At 39.8% G+C, this 21,301-nt stretch overlaps 1 protein-coding gene across 1 annotated transcript; it reads left to right on the top strand.

Moving 5' to 3' along the window:
* The first annotated feature begins 18,399 nt into the window (after window positions 1–18,399).
* Window positions 18,400–21,290, top strand: LOC146887052 (uncharacterized). Its single transcript, XM_085672001.1, has 3 exons — window positions 18,400–20,984; window positions 21,066–21,171; window positions 21,282–21,290. Exons 1-3 carry the CDS (start codon window positions 20,395–20,397, stop codon window positions 21,288–21,290), a joined length of 705 nt encoding a protein of 234 aa, XP_085528127.1. The 5' UTR covers window positions 18,400–20,394.
* The last annotated feature ends 11 nt before the right edge of the window (window positions 21,291–21,301 follow it).

The following is a 21,301-nucleotide window of genomic DNA, read 5'->3' on the forward strand; positions in this document are numbered from 1 at the left end:
CATATATACATCCATCTTAAATCATAAGAACCTCTTTCAACTATCACTACTTAGGAATTTTCCTATACGTGAGTCCAATAACTAATAGAGTTAGGTTAATCTCATTAGAATCACTATTTAATACACTTTCCACTAGTACACCATATATTATGTTGTCTCATAAATCATATGCAACAGATGTTCAATATATATATATATATATATATATATATATATATATATATATATATATATATATATATATATATATATATATATATGTGTGTGTGTGTGTGTGTGTGTGTGTGTGTGCAAATATTGGAATAAAAAGATAAAACTCACAGTTAAATAGTTAGAAATTTTGTACATAGTACACAGTATGACATGCGAAGATCTTACTCTCTATAATGGTGATCATTCCCACCATGATGAGAACATTTGCTACGTAGTGGGTTGCATTAGTGTGCTTATGGTTGTTTCGTTTTGGGTTTCTCACCAAATTGAAAATTTGTTGGTTGTGTAGTACTTTGAAAGGGAGCAGAAGGATTTCCATCTTCATTATTGAAGTGTGTTGGATACATATATTCCATGTAAGTGTTGGTAAAAGATGATGTGATAAGATACTCTACCGAACAAGTTAGAGAAGAAATCAATTGAAATCAATGCAAATGAGTGCCGTTTGTTGTTTATAGTAGGTTGTGGTGGAGATGTCATGAATTGTTCAGTTCTGAATGAATGTTGGTAAATTTCCTCTTGGAGGTTATAGTAATTAGTTTCATATACGAATGTAGATTGTGGTGTTGGATTTTGTCATGTTTTTGGTTCTTCTTGTGTGATGTAAGTTCATTTTACAATTTTAATGAGTACAAGGAGTTTACATCAAAGTTTCTTAAGAAAACTCCAAGAAGATTCACACTGGACATTAAGATAACCAAAAGATTATCTAGATGTGGAGGTGCACTTTAAAGGAGCTTGAAAGAGAGAAGAGAAAGATTCATTTAAGTGGAAGAAATAAAGACAACACAAGAAACACAACATAAATAGTGGAAGCATGTAAATGAACATAAGACATATAAGCTGAAAAATGAAACAAAAAGATGAAGAGAATAGAAGAGGAATGGGGAAGAAAAGAAGACATGCCACTTGGGGTACTAAGCCACCTAAGATAAGTGGTGGTTGTCACCACTTGAACCAAGGTTCAAGATAAAACCAAGAATAGAACACTTTCGCAAGAGCAAAGGCCACAAAAGCGCACTAAGGTGTCTTAAATTCAATATTAATCAACCTTTTAAATGTAGTTTAGAGGTTCCTTTAAATAAGCATGGGTAGGGATGTCAACAAAATTTGTACCCATGGGTATCCACGGATAAAACCCGCAACGGGTAGGAAATGAATATTATAAATGGATACCCACGAGTAATGGGTACGAGTATTTTTAATACCCGGATGTTAAAAGGGTGGGTACGGGTATCATAGTATCCGTACCCGTGGATACCCGTACCCAATATACTCTAATTTAAATTAAAAAAAATAAAAAAAATGATTAAAATATTAACATATTGATTTGGATTGAGTTATTTTTTTATCAATTAGTTTTTAAAAAAAATTCATTTCTTTGTAAACTATCATTCAACACTATTTAAATAGGTTATTTGGACTTTGTTTAAAATTTATGAATGTTATTTTATTTGAATTTATAATTGAAATATGTTGTCAAATATTTATTTTTATATTTTTGTAAATACTCGTGGGTACCCGTGTATATCTGTGGATAATAAAAAATTATGCGGGTACTTGCATAACAGATACCCGACGAATATGGGTACGGGTACGGGGTGGATATTTATCCAACGAGTAGGGTACGAGGGAGCTACTACTTGTACCATACTCGCCCCGTTGACATCCCTAGGCGTGGGTAGGGACGTCTTAACAATTAAAAAATATTAGGTTATAGAAACTAGGGCAACCTAAGCTAAACCTGTACACTTTCTTTCTCTCCAAGCCATCTAGTCGGTCAACAAAAGTCTTCCTTACTATCCAAGGCTCTCTCTACATGGTCTTAACTATCTAGAAGGTCAATCAAAGCTCTTCTCCACTTCAATATCGTCCAAGGTGTTGGCCTAATCTCCAAGGCCCTCTTTTCATCCATCTAGGAGCATGATAAGTTGAAGTTGACGCTATCAAATTAACATTAATCAACTATAGAAACTTCAGTATTGCTTAGCTACTAGTCAACAAATTATAAAGGGTAAAATCAACCCTATGTCGTATCCCAACGAATATGGAATTAATTTTTAACAATTTGATTCTTATAAAAGCATATACAAATGGTTAGTAAACACACAATATAAATAATAAAAGATAAAAAATAAAGATCTAGCTTAAATCAATTAAAATTAGTAAATACGAATGATTTGTAAAAATATGCAAAAGATAATATGTCTAAAAATCTACAAAAAGGCACATAAAAGAATTAATATGCAAATGTTTAAGAAATTCTAATATGTATATGCCTAATACTATTATACGGAAAAGGTAATAACCTATGATGCACCGATACTTCAATTTGTGTTATGTGTCTGTATTCGACATGTACCCGTATCCGATACTTTAAGGTACTTTATCGATACTTATCAATAAAATGCTTTTATGATGACAATAATTTATAAATTTTTATGTTGAAAATATTTGATTTTAATTTGGATTCACACAAAACAATCATATATTTCTCATGTTTTTTTTTTTAAAATAAATTGTATATTTTTCAATATGCATATATCATGTGTCGTGTCCTACTATTTTCAAAATTAAGGTATTAGTGTATCAAATATGTGTCGTATCCGATAGGCGTATCATATTTGTGTATTATAGGGAATAACAAATTAATAAAAGGCTTTAAAATAATGCTAGTAAAATAAGTTTATGTTACTACTTTTTCAAAATAGATTCATTATCGATTATCTAAAGATTATTGTTCAGTTGATTATTATCTTAGATTTTCAAATCAATGTAAAATATTAGTTGATTTGACATGCTCATTATTAACCAAAGTATAATCTCAGTTAAAGGTGAGAATCTTTTAAATTATTCATAGCAAATTCAACTAAGTACAATCTCAATCTCAATCAAATTTTACTATTCCTAATTCTGTATATTCCTAATAGATATTGTTAGATATGCTTAGATATTGTTAGTCACAATATCTTAAAATATTTATCATATTTATGTGTATTTCTCATATTTCTCTATATTATTCTTCATTATAAATATATTTAAATATGTTTTTAAACACTTAACTTTTAGCCCTTGTTTGGTTCAACAGACGCAAAAGAGGGGAGTAGTGATTTGGAGTTGAAGTTGGAGAAACAAAGTAAAACAGATGTTGTATATATATATATATATATATATATATATATATATATATATATATATATATTTTAGGCTTAAATATATATTTGGTCCCTATTTTTGTTGGTTTTATTCAATTTGGTCCCTATTTTCGTTTTGTGTTCAATTAGGTCTTCATTTTCGTCAAATTGTGGTCAATTTGATCCTTTTCACTAAAGGTGTTTAAATAATTAACATTTTTGAACAATACATGCGACGTGTCAGCTCCTGGTTTTTTTTATATATTTTTTTAATTGTTTTTTTAATTTTTTGTAATTTTTTAATTTCAAAAAATTTGTCCACGTTTCAAGTCAGAATTGTGCCACGTGTCAATGCTAGTGTCACGTGTCAGTTTGTGGTTGTATTATTTCTTTTTGTTCAATTTAGTCCCGATATTCGTTATTTTTGTTCAATTCAGCCCCTTTATTCATTTTTGTTTAATTTAGTTCCAAATTTTGTTAAAATAGAACCATTTAATTTTTAAAATTGACATTATTATTAGTTATTTTTTAAATTCAATTATAAATTATAATATTTAATTATAAATTGAATATAATTCTTAGATTCGATTGTTAAATAGAATATAATTATTTAAATATTATTAAAATATAATTATTAAAATTTTAAAAATATATATTAACATTTTTAAAATTCACATTTAAATTTAAAATATTTAATATTTTTATGGCATTTTCACTACAAAAAAAATTAATTTTAATGGAGATTTGGTAACGGAGGTTATAAAACCTCTGGTAATTTTTACACATAGTAAAGGTTTTCTAAACCTCTCATAAATACTAGAAGTTTTATGATGAACCCCAGGAAAAATTCCCTCCACATTTTTTTTTCCATATCCTTTTTATATATATTTTTTAAAAATCTTTTTATCACTTTGTACGTTCGAAAAACAGACATAGTACGAAAAAGCAGACACATACATAGTATACCAATGTTCGAAAAACTTACCTAATTCACTTTGTTTCAAAATCCACTTTCCTCATACTTCATCAAGCTACGTTTTCCTCGATTTCACTCTCAATCTCACTCTCGATCTCACTCTCACTCTCAATCTCACTCTCAATCTTAATCTCAGTTAAACCAGTTGCAGTTGCTTCCTTGCTTCCGAACGATTTGCTCACGATTTCGTTAGAATTTCACCTTGCTTCCAAACGGTAACGGTGTTCCCTTTCTTTTCTTTAGGTTTTCAAATTTTTTCGTTTTTGTGGTTAATTTCGGACTTTGAAATCCTTGATGCTTGTTTTTGTTCAGAGATTCAATTATAGGTGCCGCGTTTTCTGAAATCTAAAGTGCGTCTCCGTTTCTCGTTCAGTGACTTTGCATCTCCATTGCGTGGACGTGGACGGGTATAATTCTTCTCTCTTAGAACAATAAATACAACCACTTTTATTTCTACTATAACTGTTACTCAAATTGTGTGAATCGGAATCCATGGTGATGAACAATGCAGGAGGGGGTGGTGATTGTGTTCTGTATGCACAGTGAAAGAGTTGAAGTAGATTAGATGTTTGTGTTATTGTTCCAGTGGAGAAATGAAAATTGTTTTTCACATTTTAAGGAGTGAAAATGGAGTTGTGATGTTTTGCAGACATGACAATAGAATAAAAGAAGGTTTGGTTTGCTTAGCATAGTATAGGAGTGGCTTTGGGTTGGTTTGCTTTAAAAATGGCCCTCGGATTGTCGTAACTTTTCCTTTGTTATTATCAACAAACACTTTCAAAGTCTAAAATCTCATAATCACTGCAACCATGCAACGAGAGGGAGGGGAAAAGAGACTGCATAAGAAAATTATAAATGTATTACTTTAGGCTAGTATAGTTAAATAGAAGATGTAGTAATTAAAACACTTAGATAAGAGAAAATCCAAGGCATTCAGAGTACTTAGGTGAACTTTTACATCAGAGTTAAGTTGATAACACTTTAGGAAGAACTCTACAATTAAAGCAGATGTATTCAGACACAGAGAAACTAGAGAAAAACATCTTTAAAAATGTCAAAAAGCATCCAAATCAGTAATGGCATATTTTGAGTGAATGTAGGAACATCACTGCTAGCAAACTCCTTTTTCCATCGCCTAAAGGCAGAGCCAAGACTTCTACAAAATTAAATAATGAATATAAACTCTAGTGTGAACATATACTAATTAAAAATTATGTATTCAACTCAAAAGCTCCAAGATAAACTGGTAATATAAAGATCCCATAGAGCAAAAAAGTATATAGTTCCTGTCTTATAAGGAGAATCGTATGTCTATCTTCTGGTTCTTCAATATTCTTTAATACATACAAAAGCAGATTTAATAAAAAAAATAAAAAAGACAATATAGTACCTTTAGGCAAAGTTTGGCAGAAACATCCTGATCAAAAACACCTAGAGCGATTACTGGAAGTGAAGTGAAGAAGACATTGTAAAATGACATGTACCCATCATTGTAAGCAGCTTGACCAGATAAAGAAGCGTATGCCTCAAACCAAAACAGGGTAAATCCAAATGCAATGTTTTTATAGAAAAAATAGCATATCTGCATAAAAGAATTCAACAAGATATCAGCAACAATTTTTTGGACAAAGTTGCCTAATTTTTAATCTAAACAAGTGTGATATGGTATAATGCATTCCCAAACACATGCATTCTTACATAGCAGACAGAAAATTGTGAGATCTTTTTCATCTGGGGACTAAACCAATCTACTGATGGACAAACTTCTATATAAGAATCAACTAGAACTTCTTGTAAAACTCATGCATTCAATGCATTCAATACTTGGATCTCTCTACTCTATGCCAAATATCTATGATAGATTTTGATAATTAAAAGGTAATGAACAGATCTCTTAAAATCTTAGAAATAAGTTAGAAAAAAAAAATAAAAGAGACAAAAGTTTAGAGGGATATTAATTTTCTTTTACGAATAAAACTTGAATAATTATTTTTTCTATTTATAAATGTACCGTACCTAGCCAAACTCAACCAAGTAAATAGTATACACATCGAAACCACCCAGCATCTAGTACCCGGACACCACCAGCACAAGTCATCTAGGCAGGTAGCCGGTCGAAACCGACTACTTGCCTAGAACGTTAACTAACATCGATGCCCCGCCTTCAATAGGCCTCTAGGGCCTGTTTTGGGGCCCAGGCCCACTCATGGCCCAAGCTGGGACCCAAGTCAAAACCCAGCCCACGCGATGGTCAAACGTCATTAATGTTCTATAAATACACGTGGACCCCATCATTTAAAGGTACGCATTCATTAATCGCTGATTTGACTCTCTGAGAGCTTTGACTTACTTGAGCTTCGGAGATTCTTCTGCAGGTAACCCCTCCTGGGTTCAAGCCGACATGTATCGAATGGGCAGAGGCCAACTGAAGAGATAGCGGACTACATGGTAAGGTGACACTCGTGCCTAACTTATCTTATTTGTTCTTCTGCAGGAACAATTGGCGCCCACCGTGGGGCCCGAGACGAACACCTTTAGTACCCGTTTTTCTCTGAAGATGGTTTCTACTCGTAGCAAAGCTAGAGCTAGCAAGCAAGTGGACGCTGGTCCCTCTGGACCTTCCGGCATCACCCCTGACTTGGCCGCCATCTTAGACGGCCAGGTGAAGATGCAACAGGAGCTCGCAGACCTGAAGAAGCGCAACGCTGAAGAAATGGAAGCGCTTAAACAAGAGAATTCCCGTCTCAGAAGGAGGATCGAGGCAGATGCCGACCTAAAGGGAAAAGCCAAAGAGACCTCTGAAGCTGTGAAGTCTCCGGCCTTCCAGCCTACAGAGGAAGAAAGTGAATACGATCCCACCCCCCACACCTTCACCACCACCCAACAGACACCCGTTACCTCTACCCATCCTCACCACTTTCCATCCGGTCAACCGGGACTCACCGCACCCCCAACTCCCGCCCCCACCCTCCCTACCACCCACATCCCCTACAACATACCCACCACCCTCCATACCACATATGTCCCACCCTACAACCCACAGTACCTTCCCACAACCTACATTCCTCCTCACAACATCACCTCCACCTTTCCCGCTATGATCAACCACCCACCCTCACCCCACATTCCCCCCCTCACCAGCACAGACGCTGCCACCCATTCACCGATTTTATCGCTAACACCCCTCTCCCGGCCCAGTGGGAACCGTTCAACCTCGATCGCTACAGTGGCGAAACCGACCCCGATGAACACCTGAAAGTGTACATCACACACGTTGCCCTATATACATCCCAAGACGCAGTCTTCTGCAAAGCTTTCCCCACAACCCTCAAAGGCCCCGCCCTAGAATGGTTTACCACCCTCCCACCCTACTCAATTGATAATTTCGACACCCTTTCCCACATGTTTTCCACACATTTCGCCGGCAGCCGCCCACACCAAACCACCACCATATCCCTACTGGGCATCAGACAGGAGCCCAATGAACCACTCAGAAAATTCATCGATCGCTTCAGTAAAGCAGCCCTTCGCACACCACACCTCAATCAGGAAATGATACTCCAATGTATGACCCTCACCCTACAACCCGGACCCTTCGCCAACAATGTATACCTCCACCCACCCACATCCATGCATGAACTCAAGCTGCGCGCAGCTGACTACGTTCGCATGGAAGAAATGCAAACTCTTCACACCAAATTCTGTAGCGACTATGCCGCCAACACCTCCAACCCCACCCCCAATCCCACCCCACAGCCTCACCCGCGCCCTGACACCCGCCCACGTGAACCCCGCCAACCTCGTTTCACCAGATACGCCCCACTCACAGTAGCCTGCTCCCGCATCCTAGACGAGGCCCTCCAGGCTGACCTCCTCCGCCCACCGCGAAAGACAACCACCCCTCCTAACGCCGACATGACCAAGTATTGTCGGTACCACCGCAACCACGGCCATACTACAGAAGAGTGCAAAGCGCTCCAGGATAAGATCGAAGAACTGGTACGCGCCAGCCATTTTCGCCACTTCATCCGCAGGGATGACCACACCTCCTCCTCCCGCACCCGCCACCCTCCACGACACGACCACAGACGACACCCAAGCGGTACCCACCACAGTAACCACCCCACCCAACCCGATGACCAACAACCACAGCCCGCTTCCACCAACATTACCCCTGCCGACCCCCCTTACGAGGCACCATTAACACCATCTCTGGTGGCTTCGCAAGCGGAGGCTCCACCTCTTCCGCCAGAAAGAAACACCTCCGCCACATACAATCCATCAACCACATCACCCAATCCCATCACAGACGACGTATGCCCCCCATCGTATTCACAGATGACGACTTCCATGGCCTCGACCACCAGCAAGACGACCCCATGGTCATCACAGTTGAAATTGAAAACTATGCCGTCAAGAAAGTCCTGATAGACCAAGGCAGCTCCGTTGACATCCTCTACTGGACTACCTACCAAAAGCTACAACTCCCCGACACCGCTATGATACCGTATGATGAGCCCATATACGGCTTTTATGGCGAACAAGTATCCACCCGGGGCTACATAGACCTCCATACCGTCTTTCGGGAAGGAACCCAAACAAAAACAATCCCAATCCGCTTCCTTATAGTCGACGCACCCACATCCTACAACATACTCCTGGGCCGTCCTTCCCTCAACACCCTTGGTGCAGTCGTCTCCACCCCGCATTTGGCCATGAAGTTCCCAGCACCATCCGGTGACATCCTAACCATCCACTGTGATCAACGTTTGGCACGTGAATGCTACATGGCAAGCTTAAGGCCCCAACTCCCAATCCAACAGACAAACCACATCGAGCGACCACCTAATTCCCGCATAGCCCTATCCGGCGAGGATCTTGACCCCAGAATAGGCCGGGATGCCCGCCTCGAACCAGTCGAGGACACAACCCCTCTAGAACTCCCCAACGGCCATTCCATCAACTTGGGCACTAGTTTAAATCTTGATGAGCGTGCCACAATTACACCCATCCTCACAAACAACACGGATCTCTTCGCTTGGTCAGCCGCCGACCTCCCTGGGATAGACCCTAAAGTCGCATCCCACAAGCTCTCGATATACAAAGAAGCCCGCTACGTATCCCAGAAAAAACGCAAACTTGGGGAAGAACGCAGACAGGCAGCCAAGATAGAAGCCGAGAAGTTGCTGAGCGCAGGGTTTATAGATGAAGCGCAGTACACCACCTGGCTTTCTAACGTTGTCTTGGTGAAGAAAGCCAATGGTAAATGGCGGATGTGCGTGGACTACACAGACCTGAACAAGGCGTGCCCTCGCGACGCCTACCCCCTACCCAACATCGACCGCCTCGTAGACGGCGCGACAGGAAATAAAGTACTTAGCTTTTTGGACGCATACTCAGGTTATAACCAAATACCCATGGCCACAGCAGACATGCACAAGACCGCCTTCATCACAGATGATGCCAACTACTTCTATAGAGTCATGCCCTTTGGCCTCAAAAACGCTGGGGCAACCTACCAGCGGCTAATGGACAAAGTCTTCAGCCACCTCACAGGACACTGTGTCGAAGTTTACGTCGATGACATGGTCGTCAAGTCCCCGAGCCATCATCAGCACGCTAAAGATTTAGAGGCAGTTTTCTCCGCCCTTCGCCAGTACAACCTCAGCCTAAACCCCGATAAGTGCGTATTCGGCGTCGACCGGGGTAAATTCCTCGGTTTCATGTTAACCCAGCGCGGCATAGAAGTTAACCCCGAAAAATGCAAGGCCATCATCGAGATGCGTAGCCCCACCACCATCAAGGAAGTCCAGCGACTAATTGGCCGCCTCACGGCTATATCTCGCTTCCTGCCAAAACTAGCAGAACAAACTCAACCCATAATTCAGCTCCTAAAGAAATCCGCCCGGTAAACGTGGACTGAAGATTTTGAACAAATCTTCCTCAAGCTCAAAACATCCCTAACCTCACCCCCCATCCTCCGCAAACTCGACATCAGCCAACCCCTGCTAGTATACATCACGGCCACCGATCACACCGTCAGTGCTGCCCTTGTCCAAGAAGCAGAAGGCACGCAGCATCCTGTTTACTTTGTAAGCAGGAAACTACAAGATCCTGAAACCAGATACCAAATGGTAGAGAAACTAGCCTTGTCCTTGGTCCACGCCGCACGCCGCTTACGCCCGTATTTTCAAAACCACACCATAACCGTCAAGACCGATTACCCAATTCAAAAAATACTACAAAAACCAGATTTAGCCGGACGCATGTCATCATGGGCCGTAGAGCTCTCTGAATTCAACATCCGCTATGAACCACACGGCCCCATCAAAGCCCAATGTCTCTTAGACTTCGTCAACGACCTCCAGCAAGCACCTACTGAGGACCAATGGACGCTTCATGTAGATGGCTCCTCGAATCCAAGGGGTGCCGGTGCCGGCATCGTACTGGAGGGCCCCAACGACATCCTCATTGAGAAATCTCTCCACTTCGCTTTCAAAACGTCGAATAATCAAGCCGAATACGAAGCTATCCTCGCCGGGCTCTCTCTAGCCCGTGAAGTCGGCGTCAAAAGGTTAACATGCAAAACCGACTCCAAACTCACCGTAGGTCATCTGAACGATGAGTTCCAAATCAAAGACCCCATCCTCCAACAATATTACCATCTGGTACGCGCAATCATCCAATCCGCCTTTGAACAAGTCCGCGTCGAACACATACCCAGAACCGACAATGTCAGAGCCGACATTCTTTCCAAATTAGCCAGCACCAAACTCAAAAACCGTAACCGGTCCTTGCTACAGCAAACACTATCCACACCCTCCGTTACACACACTTGCCAAACGTTAACACACACCCCATCAAACAGTATCACCCCCACCCAAAACCCAAACTGGACCACCCCTTACATTCAGTACCTCAAAACCGGCAACCCTCCTGCCGACGCGGACAAAACTTGGCTGGCCAAGGCCGCCAGGTACACTATGGTAGGTGACGACCTCTACAAACGCGGATACGGCCAACCCCTACTTAAATGTGTCACGCCAGAACAAGCCCAGTACGTCATTAAGGAACTACACGAAGGAATCTGTGGTTATCATTCAGGCGCGCGCACCATGGCCACAAGAATTCTCAGAGCCGGGTACTTCTGGCCCACAATAGAGGCGGACTGCCAAGACTACGTCAAGAAATGTAAACCATGCTAGAAGCACGGCAACCTTATACATCAAAAACAAGAACAGCTACATCACATATTGTCCCCCTGGCCATTCGCTAAATGGGGAATGGACATCCTAGGCCCTTTCACACCCGGCAAAGGACAGGTTAAGTTCCTAATCGTAGCCGTTGACTACTTCACCAAATGGATTGAAGCCAAGCCATTGACCACCATCACGGCCCAGCAGGTCCAGCAGTTTGTGTGGAAGGATGTCATATGCAGATATGGTATACCGCATACCATCATAACAGATAACGGCCGACAATTCATTGACAAGGAGTTAGCAAAATTCTACACCGGTTTAGGCATCAAACATATCACAAGTTCTGTAGAACACCCACAGACCAATGGGCAAGCGGAAGCGGCAAACAAAGTTATCCTCGTAGAACTGCGTAAAAGATTGGATACCGCTAAAGGCCGATGGCCGGAAGAATTAATTGAAGTGCTATGGGCCTACAGATGCACCCCTCAATCGTCAACAAATGAATCCCCTTTCAGCCTAGTCTACGGCGCAGACACCATGATACCAGTAGAAATTGGCGAACCATCCCTGCGCCGAGAACTGTACGACCCAACTCACAACCACCAGAACATGGCCTTACATCTCAACCTCCTTCCCGAACTCAGAGAAAAAGCCCAAATACGCAATCTCGCCGCCAAACAACGAGCTGCCAGGAAATATAATGCAAACCTGCAACCACGATCGTTTGTCATAGGAGACCTAGTATGGAGAATGGCCAGCAGTGCTAGAAAGAAGGATGGCAAGTTCTCCGCCAATTGGGATGGCCCATACCGCATACGAGAAGACGCAGGAGGTGGGGCTTATCGCCTAGAGCAACTATCTGGGGAAGAAATCCCCAACACATGGAATGTATCCCACCTCAAGTTCTTCTTCAGTTGAACATGTACCATAAGCGGATCAATACTTGTAACCACGGGTGTACTCTTTTTCCTCACTTGGTCTTTTTTCCCTAAGGAGGGTTTTGGCCAAGGAGGTTTTAACGAGGCACCCCTATTTGAATAAATAAAATGAGTGGTTCCCTACTTTATGACTCTACACTACTTTACTCGCCCTGGGTCGAACACCCTTTACTCGTGGCTAATTCGTTTAAGTTCCCCACCCTTACCACAAGTAAGCGGCCTGGGTTGAACACCCTTTACTCGTGGCTAATTCGTTTAAGTTCCCCACCCTTACCACAAGTAAGCGGCCTGGGTCGAACACCCTTTACTCATGGCTAATTCGTTTAAGTTCCCCACCCTTACCACAAGTAAGCGGCCTGGGTCGAACACCCCCAATTTACAAAACCTAATTTACAAAACATCACATACATCACCCCCAATAATAACGCACCGCTATCGCACAGGTTATCGGCATCCAATAAAACACAGCATACACAAAACATTCATCATGTTAAAAAACAAACAATGTACGAGTTATTACAGACATAGTGTGCAAATTATTACAGACATAATTCCAGTTTTCAAATTATAAACATTAAAGGTCCTATGCCGCTTTGTTGTTATCAGCCTCCACGGTCACGTCCGCATCTTTCTCTTCCTCGGCCGCCTCATTCCCAACCTCTTCCCCACCCTCTTCATCCTCCCCTACCAACTTTCCGCCAACCACATCTTTATCCACATCGAATCTTGAATCCAGGGCATCCACATCCTTATAGAAGAAAGCCGCCTGCCGCAACCCCTTCTCGAAACCATTTATATGCTCCTGGATAACGCTGTTCTTCAAGTCATCCAACTCCCCAACAGCTCCGTCATACTTGTCCTTTAAATCCTCATAGTCTTCTTCCAGCTCCCCTATACGCTTGTTCAGCTTCTCCTCAGAATCTAAACAACGCACTTTCCATGACGCCAACCTCTTCCTCTCAGCTTCCCACCCTTCCTTCTTCTTCTCTAGCGCTGCCTTCTCCTCCGCAAGCTTGTCCACCTTACCCTGCAACTCCCTCACCTCCTTCACTTCCCTTCTGTAAAGGGACCCCACACGTCGACCCAAGACTAATGCCTTGTTTCCAAACTCAACCATTGTCCTCACGATATGATCAACCTCCATGTTATCGATAGAGTTCACAACAGTGTCCGGGAGATTGATCGAGATGTCCTTCCTCACGGATATCTCCGGCAACTCAATCAGCCCGGCCTCCGGCAACTTCTCCCCGCTAGCCGATCCCGCCCCACTAGCTGACCCAAGGATAGCTGCCCTTATTTTCTTCACGTCCTTACCCTTCCCAGGTCGAGGCGGGAGCTCAGCTCTTCTCTTCGTTCCACCATGCACATGAACTTCCACAACGGACTCCTGCAAATTTGGAACATCAGCTTTCCCAGCCTCCTTGGCCTTGGCGGCCATCTCCTTCCTCAGCGATTGAAAAAGCGCCAAGTTCTTCTTACCAGATTGCGCCATATGCCCTGCAATAACATATCACAACTCGGATCAAAACAACTTAGCATCATTAACACAGCTTAAGTAATAAATAGATACCTTCAATATCTATTATCGGATGCACCGAATTATAAACCCTAACTAGGCCCTTAGTAGGCAATTTATCCACAAATCTCAACAATATCCCTACCACCTCCTTGTCTCCAGCCGACAACTCCTCCACACCCATATCTTTGTAACGAGAAGGATTATTGGTCCAACTAAAAGGGAACTTGGTACTCCCATATGCATTCAGAAAATATGGCTCACCTCCCTCCTTCACTACGACCTTGAAGTACCCGTCTTTGAAGTGCTTGAAAGATTGGGAGAATGCATCCAACCTGCTAATGCTAGGACGACTGATTAAAGAAAGCCAAGTAGCCGGCCTCCGGGGTCTGGTATCATAAAAATACAAGAATGCATAGGGGGAAGGCTCCAAGTACAACGACTCGCATAGAATGCGGAAGGCCTGTAAGTAAGCCCAACTATTAGGGTGTAGCTGAGTAGGCGCCACATTCAACGCCCGCAGCACGCCCATAGTGAAGTCGTCGAAGGGTAGTCGTACGTGAAGCTGAGAAAAATGGCACATATACATATAAAAGAACTTCTCAGTAGCCCCTTCTTGCCCGTGGCATACCCGGTCGATGGCGCTCACCCTTTCCAGCGAAACAATATCTCCGCTGACCCCCCTAGACATGACGGGTGTACAATTTAGCCAAGAGTTTAACAGGCGAGACCACCTAAACAGTGATGACTGGTCACGAACATCAGCAGCGACCCATGCATAACCGCCCTTGGCCGGCCAGTTACTCTCCTCCAGCTCCTCAGGAGGATCCTCTCGAACTTCCCTCACCACCTCCATCGGCATTCCGCTTGTACCAACTCCAACACTCATACCTTCTCCGCCAAGCCGGTCATCCCTACTCCTATCCGACTCAATACTTTGACTACTACTAGACGCAGATAACGATGTGCTATCGTTACTAGACATACCTGTTTTCATTTTTATGGAAAGATGTTGGCTGAATTTGGGAACTATTCGGACAGTATGATGCGCAAAAGATCTCTGAATTCGAAACTCTGGCAAATGAACCAAGTAAACCCTCAGCTGCTTTCAAACCCATATTTATAGTCCACGATCCCAAACGACTAAAACTCTTCCCGCCAAAATAAAACCCCAGACCAATCGACACCATCATTATGAAGGATATGACACCTAAAAAACGACGGCACCAGAAATTTAACGATGTGACCACCTGACGCCCTTTCACCTACCTTCTGACACTCGCAAATCCCAAGCCTTAACACTGTTCATCACACTTAAAGGTTGGGGGACTGGTGTATCACACCTAGCCGGTTTTGCTAGTTCACCAACACATGTCATCCTTGACCGACAACCCATATCGGACAAGGCTGGGGGACTGGTGTACCGTACCTAGCCAAACTCAACCAAGTAAACAGTATACACATCGAAACCACCCAGCATCTAGTACCCGGACACCACCAGCACAAGTCATCTAGGCAGGTAGCCGGTCGAAACCGACTACTTGCCTAGAACGTTAACTAACATCGATGCCCCGCCTTCAATAGGCCTCTAGGGCCTGTTTTGGGGCCTAGGCCCACTCATGGCCCAAGCTGGGACCCAAGTCAAAACCCAGCCCACGCGATGGTCAAACGTCATTAATGTTCTATAAATACACGTGGACCCCATCATTTAAAGGTACGCATTCATTAATCGCTGATTTGACTCTCTGAGAGCTTTGACTTACTTGAGCTTCGAAGATTCTTCTGCAGGTAACCCCTCCTGGGTTCAAGCCGACATGTATCGAATGGGCAGAGGCCAACTGAAGAGATAGCGGACTACATGGTAAGGTGACACTCGTGCCTAACTTATCTTATTTGTTCTTCTGCAGGAACAATAAACTTTATATCATAGATAAACTATCTTCACTTTTAAGTAGATTTTTACGAACATCACATTAGACAAATGTAATTGATTATACGATGATATGTTAGGCCTTTTACTTTAGGATATGACTTTTTTTGTAGTAATAGGAATGACTTTTTCTATTTCTTTTGTTTAATGATTGTTTAATGATCAGTGAAACATTGTATTAACGGTTTATGTTTCCGATGTGTACAAGATTTGTTTTTTTTTTCTTTTTGTCTTTGGGTAGTATAAGGAGGTAATAATAAGGGTAAAGAGGAAGAGAGTGTTGAAGAACATGAGATAAATAAAGTAATAAGACCCACTCCTAAACCTACAACTCTTCCCACATCTCTGCAAACTTGGCATGCAGAATTAAGATTAGAATGAAGTGACTCCACTCCTTCATTGTGCACGCTGCATCAATGAAACGATATAGTATATGTATGTGTATATATATATAGATAATAGATATAGATATACTAACAAGTTTGGGGACTGAGCTCCAACATCCATGACCATGTTTGGTGATGTAATCCAGAAGCTTCTCATATTCCTCTGGAGACCAAAGGCCTTTCCGTAACTTCTGTGTGGAAATTGAAGGAGTGTGTTTGCAAGGCTAAACCTGGTCCAAGAATAGAAAGAAAAAGAAAAATCATGAGATATATGGATCTTGATTCATTGATGGTAATAAAATGAAAAGTGATGATAATCAAGTGTACCTTGATTTGTAGCTTGAGATGGATCTTGGGTATTGATAAATTTAGGAGTGGTTATTTGACCATGTGGGGTGGGGAAGAAGGTGGTGTTTTTATGGTGGGTAGTCATAAGAAGGTTTGTGTCTAATCTAAACTTGGTGAAGAGATTCCACCACCACTTTGTGTTAAAAGCATATCTAAGATTTCTATAAAGGGAGGAGAAGTGATTTGATGAGGAATGAAACCAAGATCAAATCAGAGGATTCGGTTTGTTTGCTTCATCTTTGAAATAAGAAAGAGATTTGCTAAAAAAAAAACATGATGAAGGAAAAGAACAAGATAACATGGGCTTGCTTGTAGGTTTTCCCATTGAAAAAATAAAGTCATGTTTGTCCCTTAAAAATTTTGGGGTGCCCAGAAAAAAATGAAAGGAAATGAATATTTTAATGTGAAGTTTATAATTGGGCACAAAGATGTAGCATATTTTAATAGGGGACAACCCAGTTAGGATATTTGTGATGTGAGTAACCTTCTTGGTATTCTTTTTTGTTAGGAATATTGTAGTTTAATTATTTTTATTTAGAGCGCAGAAAGAGGTGTGGGGTATATAAATTAAATTTGGATCATTTATTGTTTTCTAGATACTTCTGCTTTTTGGCATCAATAGTTTTTGTTTGTCCCTTGTTTGCATCAATTAGAATATGGTAAAATGATTAGAATTTCATACGAATATTTCTACATAGAAAAATATAAAAACATAAATTTAAAACATTTAGTAATGTTTTAGTTCATTCTTTGAAAATGAAACAAGATTTTAAAAGTGATATATATATATATATATCAGTATCTCATTATAACACTACAAATAAATATTAAATTTTTAGCGGTCAAGAAAATTGTCAGAAATACATATGTCAAAACATGTTTTTAACGATTTTTCAATGACAACTGGTAATTTTGTCAAGAAAATAAAAGATAGAAACTGAAAATTAAAAACCACTATTAATTACAATGTGTGATTGATAGAAATTTACAGTTAAAAAATGCTACTAATTTAATATTTAAACGTCTCATCAATCGACTTTAACTGCCATAAATATCTATACAATTAGTTGATCAAAAAGATTCTTTTCATATTTACATTTAATAAAACCTAGTAATATATGACCTAAGAAAAAAAATTCAATCATTAACAATGGTTAGTCACTTTAAACAATTACAATGCTATAAAAAATCTCAAAAGTATCAAATAAATATTCTGATAACCAACTATAATAAGATTTAATTATAAATTCGGTCTCCATATCTAAAATCACTAATATCTGAATAAAAATTATCATTTTAATGTGTACAATAAAACTATTTGAAATAAAAAGTGGAGATAACTAAAATGAAACATAACAATAAAAATCACCCTACCTCATATTGTGCTTTCCTAATACTAAGAGCACCATTTTCATTGAAAATGAGGATAAGCCTTATATATAACAATGTTATTTTTTAAGATCATAATGTTACCTTTGCACACAGATAATTTATGCATATCTTTTGTGAATTGTGAAAGTAGAACAGGGAAAACTTTTACCTTTTTATTTCACTCCAGAGGGAAAAGAAAATTGTGATACCACTTCCATTAATGTGAACACTCTCACTAACTTCATAGGTATGCCCCTTCTCTCGTGCAAGTATGTGAAATTCTATTGTGTTAAGGCTCTTCCTCCATTACATTTTTCTATTCTTATATCATTAGTTACATTTTTTCTTTATTAAATTTATTTTTGTTCTCATTAACAGACTATTCTTAATGGATTTGGATAAGTCTTGGATTGATTTGCCTCGAAATACACAACAATACATGGATGGATTGAATAAATTTTTGGACTTTGCATTTGCTAATAAGAGCGTTGAGGGTAAGATAATTTGTCCATGTCCGAAATGCAATCTTAACAAATGGCAAACTCGAGGAGCAACATATGAACACTTAATTCTTCATCCTTTTCCAAAAGGGTATACATTTTGGCTTCTACATGGTGAGACAAATTATGTACAACATACGATTTCAACACCTCCAATTTTCCAATCGAGTGAGGATACAGGTTTTGATAATGATCCCATATGTGGCATGGTTAATGATGCATTCGGGTATTTTGTAAACAATGATGAGAATATGCGACCTGAATCAAGCCACATGATGCCTGATGAAATTGCTCAGTATATGAAGTTTATGCATGAGGGACAACAAAGTTTGTATGAAGGATGTGACAAATATTCTAAACTTTCTTTCTTGCTCAAGTTGTACCATATCAAATGTCTATGCAGAATGACTGACAAGGCAATGTCAATGATACTGGAGTTGTTAGCAGATGCTTTTGATTATGCTAAAATCCCATCTTCATTCTATGAAGCTAAGTAAATCATTAATAAGCTTGGCCTTCATTACACCAAAATTGATGCTTGCCTAAATGATTGCATGTTATACTATGGAGAAGATAAAGATAGGGAATTTTGTATGAAATGCAATGAATCTAGATGGAAGAAAACAAAGAAGAGCAATAGTATTGTTGGTGTTACTAAAAGACAAAAGAAAGTTCCAGCTAAAGTTTTAAGGTATTTTCCATTGAAGCCGCGCTTACAACGAATGTTTATGTCTTCTAAAATAGCTGAGCATATGCAATGGCATGCATCAAGAAGTACACATGAAGGCATATTAAGGCATCCAAGTGATTCTGAAGCATGGAAGAACTTTGATCTAATGAATCCTCAATTTGCTTCAGACCCTCGAAATGTCAGACTTGGTTTGGCTACTGATGGGTTCAATCCATTTGGTGATTTGAGTACATGTCATAGTACTTGGCCTATTGTACTTATACCTTACAATCTTCCTCCTTGGATGTGTATGAAGCAAAGTTCATTCATTCTTTCCATGATCATTCCTGGTAAAAGAGCACCAGGAAATGATATTGATGTATATTTAAGGCCATTAATAGAAGAATTAAAAGAGCTATGGAACACTGGGGTTGAAACTTTTGATTCACATAAGAAAGAAGTGTTTCATATGCATGCAGCTATATTATGGACTATTAGTGATTTTCCTGGTCTTGGAACCTTATCTGGGTGGAACACACATACTGGGTTGGCTTGCCCTAGGTTTAATTTTGACACAACTCCTAAGAAGATTCAGGGTAAATTTTGTTTCATGAATCATCGACGTTGGTTAAATGCAGGGCACAAATTTAGATTATGCCGTAATCGTTTTGATGGAAGTGTGGAAACTAGAAATCCTCCTTTGAGAATATCAGGAACAAATGTCTTACAACAAGTTCAGAATTTTAATATTGTATTTGGGAAAGAACCAGAAGTTGAGGAATGGGGGAAAAGACAACGGAAAGGTCACCACCCTATTGATGGCCCTCTACAATGGAGAAAAAAGAGTATATTTTTTGAACTTCCTTATTGGGTGAATAATTTATTGCACCACAAACTAGATGTTATGCACATTGAAAAAAATGTATGTGATAATGTGGTCTATACATTATTGAACCAAGGTAAAAAGTCAAAGGACAACCTAAAGGCATGAAATGACTTAAAAGATTGGGGTGTTAGACCTGATCTTTGGCCTGATGCAAATAACAGATATCTTCCGGCTATATATACATTGACAAAAGAAAATAAACATATATTTCTGAAAACATTGAAGAACATCACTGTTCCAGATGGCTACTCAAGTAACATCAGTAGATGTGTTGATGTCAAACAATCTAAGCTTGGAGGATTGAAAAGTCATGATTCTCATGTTTTGATGGAGCAACTTTTACCTTTGGCAATGAGGAAGACGCTCCCTAAAGAAGTGTGCTCTGTTTTGATTGATCTGTGTTCCTTTTTTAAGCACTTGTGCAATAAAGTTTTAAAAGTGGATGAACTTAACCAATTGCAAAATAGAGTTGTTCTTACATTATGTCACATGGAGATGTTATTTCCTCCTGCATTTTTTACAGTCATGGTTCATTTGATTGTTCATTTGGTGGAAGATGCCAAGATTGGAGGACCTGTCCAATATAGGTGGATGTATCCCATTGAGAGATATTTGGGAAAATTGAAGTCTTATGTGCGTAACAAGGCTCAACCAGAAGGATCAATAGCTGAAGGCTACCTAGCTGAAGAGTCCTTAACCTTTTGTTCTAGATATTTAGATGGAATTGAGACTATATTTAATCGAATAAGGCGTGTTGATGACGAACCTGACACCATGGCATCTAGTGTAAGTGGTTTGTTTCCACCAGTTGGAAAACCAGTTGGGGGTTTTACTTACTTCTCTTTATCAACAAAGGAAAAGTTACAAGCACATCGTCATGTATTGACTAATTGTGCCCAAGTTAACCCTTTTCTTCAGTAAGTACTTTATCTTTAAAACTTTTATAATTCATCTACATTGAGGACTAACCATGTAATTATTTCATTTATTTAAATTAGAGAATTTAGAGAAATTGTACGAAGACAATTAAGAAGTCGTACACGATCATCCTCTATGATAGATAAGAGGGTTCATAGAGAATTTGTGGAATGGTTTTCTCGTCGGGTATGTCTAATTTACATTCTTAAATTTGATAATATTAAAGATATCCAATTATGTTGATCATATTTTTCTTTTTTTTAAGATAAAGAATGACTTAAATGGACCTTACTCAGATGATTTGAAGTTCTTAGCT

The sequence above is a fragment of the Vigna unguiculata genome, chromosome 4 (genome assembly GCF_037176805.1).
Source record: "Vigna unguiculata cultivar grain cowpea cultivar isolate G323 ecotype 2 chromosome 4, ASM3717680v1, whole genome shotgun sequence".
Lineage (NCBI taxonomy): Eukaryota > Viridiplantae > Streptophyta > Magnoliopsida > Fabales > Fabaceae > Vigna > Vigna unguiculata.